At 35.0% G+C, this 14,828-nt stretch overlaps 1 protein-coding gene across 1 annotated transcript in view; it reads right to left on the bottom strand.

The window, feature by feature from the left end:
- NUDX23 (nudix hydrolase homolog 23) overlaps nt 1-14,828 on the bottom strand; it is a 64,841-nt gene that overhangs the window by 35,136 nt on the left and 14,877 nt on the right. The window contains exon 3 of the mRNA XM_089796892.1: nt 951-1,027. Coding sequence (XP_089653018.1) covers nt 951-1,027 — 77 coding nt within the window. The remainder of the gene's footprint in view (nt 1-950; nt 1,028-14,828) is intronic.

Genomic DNA, 14,828 nt, shown 5'->3' with positions numbered 1-14,828 from the left:
TCTAATTTCATAAATACAGTTCATATCTGCATCCATTCTTTTTTGTTTTCATTTTGTGTTTCCAAAATTTTATGTAATATAGATTGTATCATAAACTTAAATTAAAAAATAACGCACAAATGAACAATTAATTAAGGCTTCATTAAACATTAGATAAGCCTTAAGAATTGGTCTTTAGGGAAATTAGCATTTTATTGTTGGTTTAATATGTCAACAGAGGATGGTGCATATTTATCAATGAAGAACAAATTATAATGTATCAAAGGGGTAAAATCATCACTCATCCTACTCATATGATTCTCTGGTGAGGAGAAAAGCAGCATATTTCATATCCAGATAATTAGAGGCATCTCTATCATGTATCAATTGTAAATCTGTTGCATTTGAGACCATTTTGTTCGAAAATTCAGGACAAAGACTAATTGACGATTAAAAGTAGTTAACAATAACAATACAACACTTCAAATGCATTTTAGATAACTTCAAAAAACAAAGATAAATATAAAAGGATTATTTTTCACAAAAAAATTGTTGAGTAAAAGAAAAATATGCAAGGTTAATAACCTTATCTATTGCTATTAACTCCTAAATTTGCACATCCACCAATGCATTGGGTTACAATAAACAGTAATAAGTTTGTTTACAAATCAATTCAAATGCCAATTAGTTTTAAAATTGATTCAAATATCAGTATTTCCAGACGCCGAAGTGTAATTTTACTTGTCTGAGTATGACAAGACATTTGTGTATAGTTTGGCAACTTACATAAGCTTATTCATATTTGGTAAAATGCTCCAAAATTCTTTGGTCCCCCAAAAACCACTCAAGGACAAGTATATAATCTTATGCACGTGCATATCCAATATCCTCAAATTTGGTTGAAACTCGATGTATAGCTAATTTACTCCTATCTCTGTATACTTAAATATAGTGTTCACAAAGTATCATACCAAAGGCCATAGGATGGTTGTATCTTCCGCTTGCAAAGCAGCACCTTTTCATTGTACTCAACTAGGCAACCAACAACCTGCCACCCGGAAAATAAAAAATTTGTACACTGGTCAAGTAAAATTGTAAAACCTGCATCTCTAGAAATCATTTCAACAATATTCAATGTATACTTCTTTGCATAAAAACCAACTTAAACTGATGAAAAGAATTTGATATAATCCTTCATTGGAATTGGAAATGACAACTCCTTTCAACAAGAGGACATTCTGTAGCATCTTCAGTTATCATTCTGCCATTCATAAGGCTTGGTGATCCATGCAAGATAAATTGCATTATGCATAGAGATAAATGAAAATAAATAACAAGTAAGGTTTGTCAAATTCACCAATCGTAAATATAAATAGAAGTATTACTGTAAATTTATAATTCAACAAGTTTCTTCAAAGAAAACTTTCTTGCTCCTTTGTGAAAACTGAAAAAAGTATAGAAGTGTCTATAATCTGTACATAACAATCTCTATGACTTACAAGCAGCAGAGTGATTTATAGAGAAGTATAAGTTACTGTAAATTGTAATCAAAAAATAACAGAGGAAATCTTTTGAAAAAGTTTCACAACAAAACATGTAGAATTAGATTCCCAATTTATCAATATGAATCATCTTCAACAATTATAATTGATCCAATTTAGCAAGCTTAAGGTGCAGTTTTCCCAGTTGACATTAACTCCTTATCAGGAATAGCTAAAAATTAGATGTCAGCGCAACAAAATCTGTTATGGTTAGCATATATAACTTACAATGGTAGGTTCACAAAATACTCAAATCTTAAGATAACTAACTACATTTGTTGGTTCAAAACAAAGGATTTTTGTAGATTCTAATCCCATCGTTGGGGTAGCTCCTTTTCTACACATTCTAGAATCTAGAGACATGGAACAAATAAACTTTGGTTGAGCTAGTAGGATGCAATTGTAATGTAACCATTTTCAGCCAAGTTTTAGTGAAGGAAGTAATCTAATTAATTAAATGAAGTTGTCTACATCATGTTTTTAAGACAACTTTTATTGGATTGGTTGTGATTTTAAAGTTGAATTTTTTATTTTTGTAATGCAACTTTACGTGCCACCAAAACTTCAATTTTACGAAGCAAAAAAGAGCAATTATTTAAAAAGTGATTTTATAATATAAAAATTACAGAAATTTTCAAGAGGGGTTCTCAAAGGAGTATGTGGTGACTCAATGCTTGGCTAATCATTTTGGAGAAGCCCTCTTTGGGAGTCTAAACTATTGTCCAACAATTCGGGCTAGATCATTTTCATGAGCATCAATGTTTGTTTGGATTAGCCTATCATTGGCCCTCGTAAGCTAAGACAAATGGTTAGAGGATTCTCCCTTCTAGAGTACCGGAAGCTCTTTCCCTTCTGGAGTACAGAAGAGTGAGGAAGCTCTTCCTTTGGCTCAGTTTGGTACACTTACTATTTATAGTAAGTCAATTATTAACCATTTCTAAATTTGGCATGGCAACTAGACTGGCCTCACTTGCAATGATGACCTTTGGCCTCCTTTGTTTGAACTTTGATCAAATATTCAAGGATTTACTAATTATAGTAAATCACAGGTTGAAAGAGATGGCCCCTCACTATTTTTAGTAAGGCACCTTGGTTAGCAATAAATACAATGGGCTACCTCCTAGCGAAGTCAGAATTGATTTTCGATGATTGATAATGTAGTAATAAATTATAAATATTATTAAAGTTATACTTTAAAAAACATTAATTATTAAGCACATATCATTAATTGAATTGTGAAGTGACTATAATAAAGTTATAATATAAAGTCACTTAAGTTATTTTAGCTTGTTCGAGAAGCTATTTCATAAGGAGGAATTAAAGTAAAGAATGTTTTATCCCACATTGCTAAAAGTACAAGCATTCACCCATAGTTGGAAAACTCACCAAAGCCAAAAAACTTGCCAAGGCTTTTTTTAAAAAATCAGGAAGAACTTGGCTAGTTTTCGGCAAATAATCTGCAAAAATCTCAAGACCTCAACAAATTGCTTAAATTTAATTAGAAATGTGTTTTTTTTGCTGAAAGATCCCCAATACCGGAGGTCTTGGAAATTTTTGTTTGTTTCACAATTTGAGTCTTTGGCTAGTGTTTGGAACTTTGGCATCTCTGGAAGACTTTGCTCAATTCTGAATTTTTTGTTTTCTTGCTGGTTTTTCAATTGTTTTTTGATTTTTGAAGATATATGCAAAAATAAAAGATAACTAACAAACAATCTGAACTACATATAATAAACAACATTCATTATTGAAAATACTCGACAATCTGGAAATGCCTCAAACCGTACGAGGAATAATCAAATTTCTGCATTCAAATAGAAAGATTGTCAATGTTGATTGCTGCCTCAAATACCGATGCCTCAGCTGCAAATAATGGCCGCCTAGCTGAAAATGGATCTCCCACAAATGCAAAGTTGTCTAGAAAGAAATCGATTGCTCCTCTAATCTCACTGTTACCAATATCTCAGAATTCAATCACCCAAAGACTTGTTGAGGTTTGCATCCCAACAATCCAAACTTGAGGGTTTCATCCCAAGCCACAAAATCGCTCTCCCGGAGCAATTCCAAATATCATAAGCTTCAAATGTCAAAAGATAATGAACAATTAGGTCTTCATCTCCTTATAACTCGTCCCAAGTGCAAATCGAACCCTAAATGAGAATTACACTTTGCACTTTATAATAAAATAACATTTTCCCAAATAAAGGCATCCAAGCTATAGAAAAAACATTACTTTATTAAAATGTCATAACTCAAAGCACCAAAAAGTCCCTAGATAGTGAAAATAGTTTATAATTATTCAAGACCTTTCCAACGAGCTATAACACAAGGGCACATCTAACAAAACGAAGCCATATTCCCCTTATTACTCTGAAATGGCTATGTAAATAGCCTTATTATAAATTATTTAAATGCTAACTTAGGAAATATTTTAATATATTGAAATATTCCCCATTTTGCCTCTGAAAGCCAAAACCAACCAAATAAATGTAAAACTGACCATGTCACCTGTCTGTGACTGATACCAGATGAGATGGATCAACTAGCAGTTCGTTCCCTATAATCTAGGGATGCCCCTAGAAACTAGGGAACACACCCTGTCATCCTGAAACTGAAACCATGGAATGGTCCCGTGGAACCTCACATCTGGAAATTGCCACATCATCCTAAAATGTAGGGATACTCCCTAAAATCAAGGAACTGCACCCAACTGGCTCCCAACTGCCTGTAAAGTCGAGCCCAGTCACTGACTATCATGTGTGAGTCTCTATCCACAACCGCTAGCCTACAAGACCCCCATGATAGGCTAACTCACATAACACTGCTAGTCAGACTAAAGAGGGGACATGACATTTGCAAAGTTCAATGAGAAGATGCATTTAATGATTCAATAAATGAGAACACAAAAGAAACAACCTTATTCTAGATATATTTAAATGCAAAGTGGGTACGAAATTGAATTCTCGTAGCAAAATAGTAAATAGTTTATGTAAGAATAAAAGTAAATACATCACTACAATTATATCTTCCTCTTCCCATCTCTAGTAAAATCTAAGGGAGAGGTAGAACTAGAGGGTCTAGTCCTAGAAGTTTGCATTGGTCATGATTGTGCCTCCTCACTCAGTATATATGACTCAGTTTGTTTCTCGTCGTCCATCCTGGATGTAGCTCTACCTCTAGCTTCTTCTAGCACTAGCAACGACTCTTCATTCGACGTAATGTCATCCAATGTAAAACCAAATCCTCCCCCCTCCTCCATAGTCTACCTCTCTAAAACATTGATATCATCCTCTTCAAAAACTACCTCAAATCCGCTTCAAATCAATGGGAATCAGTTTGCAAGTGTTTGGAAGCTTAGTTTCCCTCTCTCAGCAAAATACAAGTGAAGAAATGATAAATGAAATTAATTTGGGCTGTTTTTTGCCTTCAGGTGTTGTTATAAAATTGTGACCGAGTTTTGGGCAAATACTGGGCAAGTACTCCTCAAGTATTTGGCGAAAATTCAACGAGTTTTTGGTGCTAATAAAAGTCATAAAAATTCGCCAGGATAGAAAACTCGCCAAATATTTGCAACTCAGTAAGTGCTCTGCCAGTAGTACATCTATGCATTCACCAATATATATTTTGTGCTATTTCTCCATTGTTTCTAGAGATTAGTGACTGGTTTTTTAAGGACAAAAAACCTTGGAATTACTTAATGCTAGACAGCAACCCATGCTTTCAATGTGAGGTTAATTTGCATCCGAATTAACCTTTTGGACATCAAGTGTTCAAGTGTGAAGTTACAAGAAGTTTTGGTGAAGGTTATCAGCGATTAAACTTGGTCAAGTGCAGAAGGCATAAGATTGGAGAATATTTATTTGGGACTTTGCTTACTCGTTCGCACTTACAGAATTTGCAGTCATGGCGGTGTGCAGAACTGCAGTCATTGACATTGAAATTTGAATATGCAAGTATTGCTTTCCAACTATTTGTAATAATGCCTATGCATTTTTCAGTCATCATGATCAGTCTAAAAGCTGCAATATAAGAGTTTGGAGTTGCATATGAATTGTTTGAAGTACCTCTTTTCTGTAGGTGTTGCCAAGTATTTGCCCTTTGGCTGTTGGTACACAACAGTGATCTTATTGCATTATATATATACACCCTGTGTTACATCATTATCTCAATTCAGGCATTTGCATACATTAATTTGAGTCCATTGAATGCATATTGATATTGTAATCATCTTCATTGAAAATACCAAAATGAATCACCAACTTACAAATTTAACGTTTTGTTTGGCAAGTGTTTGACAAATTCCTAAGGGTTGAAATCAGTGTTCTGAGGATAGAGTCCAATGGACATTACAGTGGTATCAGAGCATTGCATGCATGACAATTGTTTGTGTAAATATGTTGAGTAAAAGCCCAAGTTGGAAGTAAGAACTTGTTGGGGTTCTTACACTAGAACAAAAACCCTAAGGCAATATTGGTTTCATGGATGAGAAGTTACCCAGCAAATTCTTGGTGGATTTATCCAGAGTTCACAGGTGCACAGATTGATGCAGATTTGAAAGAGATTGTGCGAGAAATCATTTAAAATGGATTATCATTCAAAAACTAAGTTACCAGATTCTCTCCAGCAACCCTCAAAGTCTGGTTCAATTCTGTCCAAAGTCTGGTCCTTGTCAAATTCTCCTAGAGAGCCACAGATTCGCTGCAAATTCTGTCAGAGGAATCTAGGCAGAATTCTGAGTGAATTTTGAAGAATTTGCTGCCCAGCAGCCGAACCCGAGCTGAATTTGGTCTCAAAACAAATTGTTTTACTTTTTAAAGTGTTTTTTTTCCTTATTTGGTTTATTCTCCTCCCGACCCTAAAAGTGACCACTGAAAAGGCCAAAAAATATGGTTTATATGTCATTTATGCATATTTGTGAGTGAAAATGAAAACTTGCTTATAGAGGAAATCCAAATTGACAATTACTGAAGTCCAAATTAACAATTATAGAGGATTTTCTTTTTAAAAACTATGATATATTCTTTGAATCCAGGGCTTAAAATCTAAATCTCAACTTTTGATCTAGCATGGTTAGAAATCCTCCAACCAATATAAAAAAATTCAGATAACCGCACTTATCTTTTGATGATTCCTTTCATTTTCAAACTGGCCCTTGATATGGAAATATGTCCCATGCATGCAACCAAGCAAGTGTATGATGTTGTACGTATGGCTAAATGAGCAATTAATACTATATTATATTGAAACATAGATATGGTGGTGTATTTCCCTATGTTGCTTTACTATTAGCAGAGTGGTGTATGGACTTATTTGTTGTTGCATACACACACACACGCACATATATTTTTTAAAAAACATATCTTTTGGTACGAAAGAACCCAAAACAAATTTGAACCCAACCCAAAAAATATTTGGACGAATTTTGAGCCCGAATCTCAAACCCGCATCCGTACCAGAATCCGAACCGAAAACTTAGTTCAAAAAGACAAATTCACAAAATTGTTAGGTACAAATATATTGAATTTGCAAATAATAAATTTAAAATATTGTCATGTGCGCGCAAGTCCATATATATCACAATTTGTTGTGTGGTGTGTGCTAGCGAAAAGATCAAAAAATTACAAGAGCAATGTGTGCAGAAGTGAATGAATTGAGAAAGTCAAATATTCTTATTTAACTTACCCCGACTATACCATATTATGACCCAAAAAGAGGAGTTGTTGGCAGTGTGCCAGCATCCCTCACAGGATTCGTGGCATGGTTTAACCACCTACTATGGATTCTATAAGTCTAGCGGCTGTATCGAGCATTGACAGATCAACTATTGAGTCAATGGAAACCACACTTGTAAAAAGTTGTTTGAATCTCCGCTGTAAGTGACACGGGCTGCACCAAGTAATGCTGAGGGGATTGTTGGCAATGCACCAGTGTCCTTCACTGGATTCATAACATGGTTTAACCAACTATTGTGGATTCTATAAGTCTAGTGGTTGTATCAGGCATTGACAGGATGATCTTTTGGTACAGCGCCAACCACACTTACAGTTGTACCAATGCATGACCACAAATAGAGAGGTTGTGTTCATTTGGAAGACATAAAAGCCATAATAGAATCTGTTGTAGCCTTTAATAGTCTCTAAGGCTAGTGCAGCATTTAGAAAAGGGATTGCAGTGTTTAATAAGTTGTTGTACGAGTACCAATATTAAGGGAGTCATAAAACCTTTGAAGTGTCATACAGCCCTCAAGTGACTTTGCAATGTATGAACAGTTGCTGACCGGAAAAGGAAAACTCATTGGACAGTACAGCAAAGGTGAGCACTTAGATTTATTAATGTTTTATATTTACTTAGAAATTATCAGTTTGAAAAGGAAATTCAGAAAGTTACTCTTTACATCAGCAATGCATATATTTAGCATTTATTGACTGAATGCACATCAATCAATAATTTTTGTAAAGAAGAATCGTTCCCAGCAATTGGAGTTGAAAAATTTCGCTGTGGTAATTATTCTGAAAATACGATGAAACAATGTTGAATGCAATGCTTTGATGAAATGCCTGCATAACTAAACTTGTGACAATTGTGAAGTTTGGTTAAGAAACTTATGAAGATTATTATAGCAATGCAAGTATTCCATAACTGAATACACAATTAGGCAAGAAGACTGGAAGAGACAAATGTCAATCATGTTGTCGAGGATGGAAATATCAAAGCACATGAGAAAGTAATTGCATGCTACTTACACCATAATTCCATTATGCTTTTAGGTAAAAAGATTGGAAAATATATATCCATCACTATTCCTAGGATCGAAACATTCAACATCCTGAGAAAATATATCTGCAACATTTGAATCAAACAAGGCTGCCCTCTTTGCAATTTACAAGATGAATTAGCACTGCTTAGAGGACAGGAGTTGTGGATTACAATTGCTCTTTAATGCATCTTGTTAAAATCATCAATGACCTACACAGAAAGCTCTAAGGTTCCGAAGTTCTCTCAAAGTATTAAACTTACCATTAACGATACTAAAATTTGATTTAATAGACAATCAATTGACAAGTTTTCTTATTGATTTAGGTGTATATCCCAATGCCACCCTTGAAATAGCATTTCACAATAAACTGCTTAAATACTGCATCATAAATAACGGCACATTTTTAAAACCTTGGGATGTCAAGTTGGAGTAGGGAGACCATTACAAATGTTAACCCACATACATGTACTGAAAATTGCCACACTTGCAACAACCTCACGAGAAGGCACAAAAGAATTCAGGAGGAAGAAGATTGGTCTTAGACAAAGAATAAGAGACTTGTTGAATTTTATATAAAATAAGAAGGGATTGGGATCACTCAGTAAGTCTCTCATGCCATCTGCAACAACTTCCCATGTGTGGTGGAAAAAGTTTGAAATGAGCTACAAACATCATAACAATAATAATGTCCATATTTCTAGAGATAAAGATCTCTATCGCAGCTACAAATTCCAACACTCCCTCTTAGCTAGAGAAAGATCTTTAGCTGAACAGTCACACAATGCTGCAACCTAAATGTCAATGATAAAATCTAATCACATGGATCACTCAATCATGAAGAGCCTTCAAGAATCACAACTAGCTTTCATAATGATGTTGTCATGGAATCTCTCAACATGCCTCTAAGAGAACAATATACGCATTGTTAATAATCATGGAATCATTCAACATGATAGACCTATAACAATTACTCATAATCATGGAATCACTCAACATGATAGACTTGTAAGAATCATAGCTAAGCTTTTAATCATGGACTCTCTCAACTTGAATTGTCATGGAATCACTCAACATGACATCCAACTCCCATCACGGATTCCCTCTACGTCATCTCATCATGGATTCTCTCCACATGATGATCACTCCCACAGGGAAAGATTTACCATAGCTATTCTTACAATCTTACTCATTCACACAAGAATAAAAATAGGCATTTAAAAAATAATAATAAAAAACAAGAGTTAGTTCCATTTAAGTCTCAAATTTTACAAATACCACAAGCATTACAACCATTTATGAAGCACTCCCTCTAAATTATGAAGCCTCCCTCTGAAGCTTAAATCTCCCTCTGGAGTATAATTCTTATCTTGTTACATGTTGCATCCAAGAGGAATATTAATAGAATTGACTATCAATGCTCAAAATCAATTGCTATTTATATTCACAAATATTGAAAAGTGACCACTATTTGTGACTATAACAGAATTTCAAAAATTATGGGATACTTATCTCTTTGACATGAAGTGCCTTTCATATGATGATCTAGTAATTGAGAACTCAAAAGTGATCCAGTCTATACGATCTATCGTAGTCTTTTCCTAGAGAGTGTATTTCTTTCTTAAAGAAACTATCGTGAAGCAAAATTGTAGGTCAATCTATTCTGCATCCACCTTTTATCAGAATGGTGAGCAACTGACCTCTCATCTTGTGATGCTCCATGGTAATGTGTTCCTCGCAATAACATCAATCCCCTTCAGAGTTCCTCGCATCTCCCCAATCCCCGAGATTTCCACATATTCAGCTCGTCATGACTACAGCTCATGTCCGTGAAGACACATAAAGGATAAAGGAATCCACAACTCTTGTTCATGATTGCAGTATAAAGGAATCGACATCATCAAACGAGTGAGCAAGACAAAGAAGCCCATGTGAGTGGTGGTCGAAGCTCATAAAAGATATTGGATGATTCCAACTGGTGCAGTGGTCACTTCAAACATAATGGTCAGAAGGCATTACCATTCATTCTACAACTTAATGCAGTTGAATGTCGTCATTCTAAGATTTGTTCAAGTAGCTCCAATAAATATTTTCAACCCTTCCACTACGTTGCATCATTAATATCAATGTTTAGAATTCCACTGTCAGACTCCTCTATAACAGCAATCACCACTACTTTGATTAATTACCATAGAACATATTATCACCGTTGTCAAATTCAAACATCGGCATCTCTTCCGACCAAACAATCTAAAACCAAAGCATCTCGCTCGAGGCATATCAAGAATGCTTCGATGAAAGTGATAGATCTACCACCTACTACCTCTTCCAACCCAATTCTCCCTAGTTGAATCGTATTTCAATTAGATTGCTTTGAGTTGCTACTTTTGGTTTTTCGCAAGATACAGAGCACCTTCTCTTGAGCTCCTGGAATACATAATTTTGCACACAACAATGAATTGGACTAGGCTATGCCCAAAAACTATCAAACATCTTCCATGACCTTCGAAATGATTAGCTTTGATTATGATAGATTCTACAATTCTTCGAACAATTAATGCATACCAAAAAGAATCAATGCCCATTGCTAAGAGACAGTAGTTACTAAATTGTTCATTGCCACCACAAGAAGAAACATAAGAAACTAACAAACCGACACTAGCAGTTATCAATATAAAAGAAAGTATGAGTTGGGAGGATGATGATGATGATGATGCAAATCATTGAAAGACATGAACGTTACTACCAAGACAACAAGAAAGACGATAAACTGAGCTTAATATAATAAAAAAGAATGTAAAGAGAGATAGAGCTCTGTCATGGTCAAGATCGATTTAACAGCTGGATTGATATTGCCACTTGTGATCCCTCTGAATCGAGGCAACCGATTTAACTGCCAATAACTGCACATATCAAATTGTCTATCACTGCTACCTCAAGTCTCTAATATTGGTCCTCAGCCCTGGCCAAAAACATATCAAAGTCCACCTAATATAGGACCTGCAACAAGATTCTTCTTACAAGAAAATATATCATAAGAACGTACCACGAAAGAGTATTTGAAATCCTCCTAAAACATATGAAACAAAATCTTGAGACTAATAAAATAATTTTGAAAGAAATCAGAGAAGGCATTTCGATGACATCTAAAGAATACTAAAAAACTCTAATTTTAAGTATTAATCATTTTTCATACAGAGGCTCAGAAAGGAAATAGAGCAGCTCGTATAGAAGGAATCTAGAAATACAAGGCTACTACCAAACTAAACATAAATAGACTTATGCAATCTTCATTACTGCTGATATCATTACTTGGCTCTAATACCATGTTGGGCTTTGCCCAAAAAATAGAGACAACAACAATAAGGAAATGCAAAATAGATGCAATGGACAAATAGAGATATCCTAGGCAAAACCTTCTAGAATGAACGGAAAAACCCAGCCACACCAACAAAAGATCATTTTATTGATAATAAATTCAAGTGTACAATGTCTTTCGCTTAAAGCGATAAATATAACATACATAGAGACGCTTCACATTCCAACGGAAGGTCTCTTTAATTTCCAAAACATAACTCTTTATTTTAAACGCAACTCTTCATATTTCCATGCCTTAATGCATGTTGAATGACAAATGTCATAATATTTAATATTACTACTTAATAATAAGTGTCCTCTTCAGCTGAAGGTGACCATAACGATAATAACGCCCATATTTCTAGAGATAAAGATCTCTATCGCAGATACAAATTCCAACAAAATGCACAATGAACAAGGAAAGGACATCAACTCACATAGAACCAAAGTAATCCCTAAAGATACCAAGTGGGGAATTAAAAACAAAAAAGGCTAACAAATGAAATGAAGAAGAAAAAAATTAAAAAATAAAAAGCATGTGCAAACTAAGCAATAAAAATAACTACAAGGCAAATAAGATCAAAATTAATATAGAATAAATTAAAGGGCATACTAAAAAAAGGAAATTCAATTAAGTAGTGCCCTAAAATTCTTGTTACAAAATTTTAATAACTAGCAAGTCTGCCATACCTTGCTCATCCTTCAATGATGCAACCAAGAAGAGTCTCTTTGCCTCCATGGAAGTGACCTCTCATATCTATGAAGTCCCTAAAAAGAGGAAGAGGGAGAGAAAACGATCATATCTCCTCCACGACCACCAAGCAACCAAGAGTCGTTTGTCCAAGAGGAGCCATTCTTGGCAATCATAGGCAATGATGTGGACTCATTCTCCAGCGTATTCACACCTACAATTCCCATTTCAAAAGTGAATATATCAGCATTGCCTATCTCTTTTGCGGCTCCTCCTTTCCTCACAATGGAACAATGTGAGAACTTGGGAAATGTGTTTGATGATTTTCCAACTCTCATAGAAGGACAAGTTTCCCAACTTGATACCTCAGTTGTAGGGTTTGAGATGTTCATGATGGAGTCATCCCAAAGGACACCCATGGTTCCAATTGTGCAAACTAAAGCGTGCACTATGACAACGGAAATACAATCAAGATCAATGTCTGTTGTAGTCATTATTCCAATCTCAATGGATGAAGGTTTCATCCTGTCTGCATGGTTAGGAAACATCACCATAAAAAGGAGAAAGATAAAGCTGCCCCAAATGATCTCCCTACAAAGAAAAACAAGTCTAAGCTTCCAAAGGCAAAGGTTGTGTCAAGAATCCTTGTTGATTCTGATAAGACCAAGTATGCTGAGATTGCAGGGTGTCTGGTGGATAAACCAATCGAAAAGCTTAATCTCTCTCATTACAAGTTCACCAAAATTGAACTTGGGAAACAATCGTGATTGAATTGTCTACAAGATGCCCATGATGCACTCCCTAATTTGTCAAAACGCAATAACGAGGGCTGGCAGAAGAAAAATCAGCTGAAGAAGGAGAATGCTCATCTTCGTGAGGTCATTCGCCAACAATCCTTGTAGCCTGTGGTCATCACATCACAAACAGGTCGGGTGAAGCAAAGGGTTGAGGCAATTAAGACTCGGTTTGAGGAGATTATCTTAGAGGGAGTTCACTCAATCAAAGATGCGCTCAAAGTCCTTGAACGTATCAAAGGTGTCGAGGAAAGGCCCCACGATATGATTGGCACTTTCAATCAAGAGATCAACACTCTAAAAGAAGATTTTAGCACCTGAGACAAATAGAAAAGGGTGATTTCAATGTTTTGATCATATACGACATCATTCCATCCCTAGATATGTTCTATGAATATCAGGGATTGATGGGTCATGTTAGTTCCCAAAACTGTAGATTGGAAATCCAAGAGCCTGCCACTTCTCTAATAGGATTCCACAATCAATTATGGCCAACGAACGGGAATCACCTTTATTCCCCTGCACTTTAGGCTCCGCTACACCCAGGCGGGTAAACCTTCACCTCAAATGCTGGCTGCCTGATTCAAGGCTTTTCTATAGCGAATTTAAGCTTTGGAGTTCTCCGGCTGAAAAATTCCTTGCACTCGATGAAAATGAAACTGAATGCTAAGTACTTGAAATAATTGAATGTTTTGTATAAGGTTCGTTAATAATGAATTTGATGCTTGTAGGAAGGAAGATATAGATTTTCTGACTTCAATAATAGAAAGACCAGTGCCTCTGCTCATCTAGGCAATAGAGTCAACTTCAGTGAATTTTCATGTACAACTTTATAAAGTTCTTATGCACTTGAACTGCCAACAATTTAATAATCAAGATGTGACAAACCAAATATTATGCAATCTTAAATTAGTCCAAATTGAGTTTTAACTTCTCTAGTAGGGAGACAAACTAGACATAGATATGGAAACAATTTGATATTTCACAATATCTGTGATGATCGAGTTTAAGATGTTAAATGACTGTGCCCACTTATCCGACATTTAAATTGTATACAGAATTCAAAAAATAATTACAAAGGACGAATCATTTGAAGTTTAAATCTCCGTGCTTTTAAAAATAAACAAAGAACATTTTATTTTATTATTGAAATTAACTAAATGAATTTATATTACAAGTCATATTATAACCCTTATTCCTCCGTCCAAGTAGATATAAAATACTCCTTGAGAATTATGTTTTTCGAATATGTGAATATTGTTTTGAAGTCACTCCATATTTATATTTCATATAATAAGAAACAAGACTCTTCAGTATAAAAGTTGTATTTCTAATAAATGACACCCTTTCAATTAAAACATAATAGTTAGTTGTCGGTTCATAATCTTCCTTTTAATTGGCGGGCACCACTGTCTTGCGAATATGTATTCCTTTAACAAATCGAAGACCTTCACATAGTGACTCGTAAAACATTTAATAGCACAAATAATGTTTCGAATATTTATTAAACTCCCCATGCTATAATGTTTTGATTATTTTGCATATGCAATATCATTCCTTCATACTCGTCTTCTAGGCCCAACGGCTCTATTCTGCATATTTGTATGGGCTTCCATATTCCATTCCGGACTTGTTGGCTCTACTCATCTGTGCTTCATTCCAAGGTTGAATATTGTTGGGCACTGGGCATAACAAAGCTTCTCACGACACCATTT

The sequence above is a fragment of the Cupressus sempervirens genome, chromosome 8 (assembly GCF_028749045.1).
Source record: "Cupressus sempervirens isolate cs-2001-9-10 chromosome 8, ASM2874904v1, whole genome shotgun sequence".
In the NCBI taxonomy this organism is placed as follows: Eukaryota; Viridiplantae; Streptophyta; class Pinopsida; order Cupressales; family Cupressaceae; genus Cupressus; species Cupressus sempervirens.
Note: the sequence above shows the minus strand (reverse complement) of the source record. Positions and strands in the feature narration are given on the sequence as shown.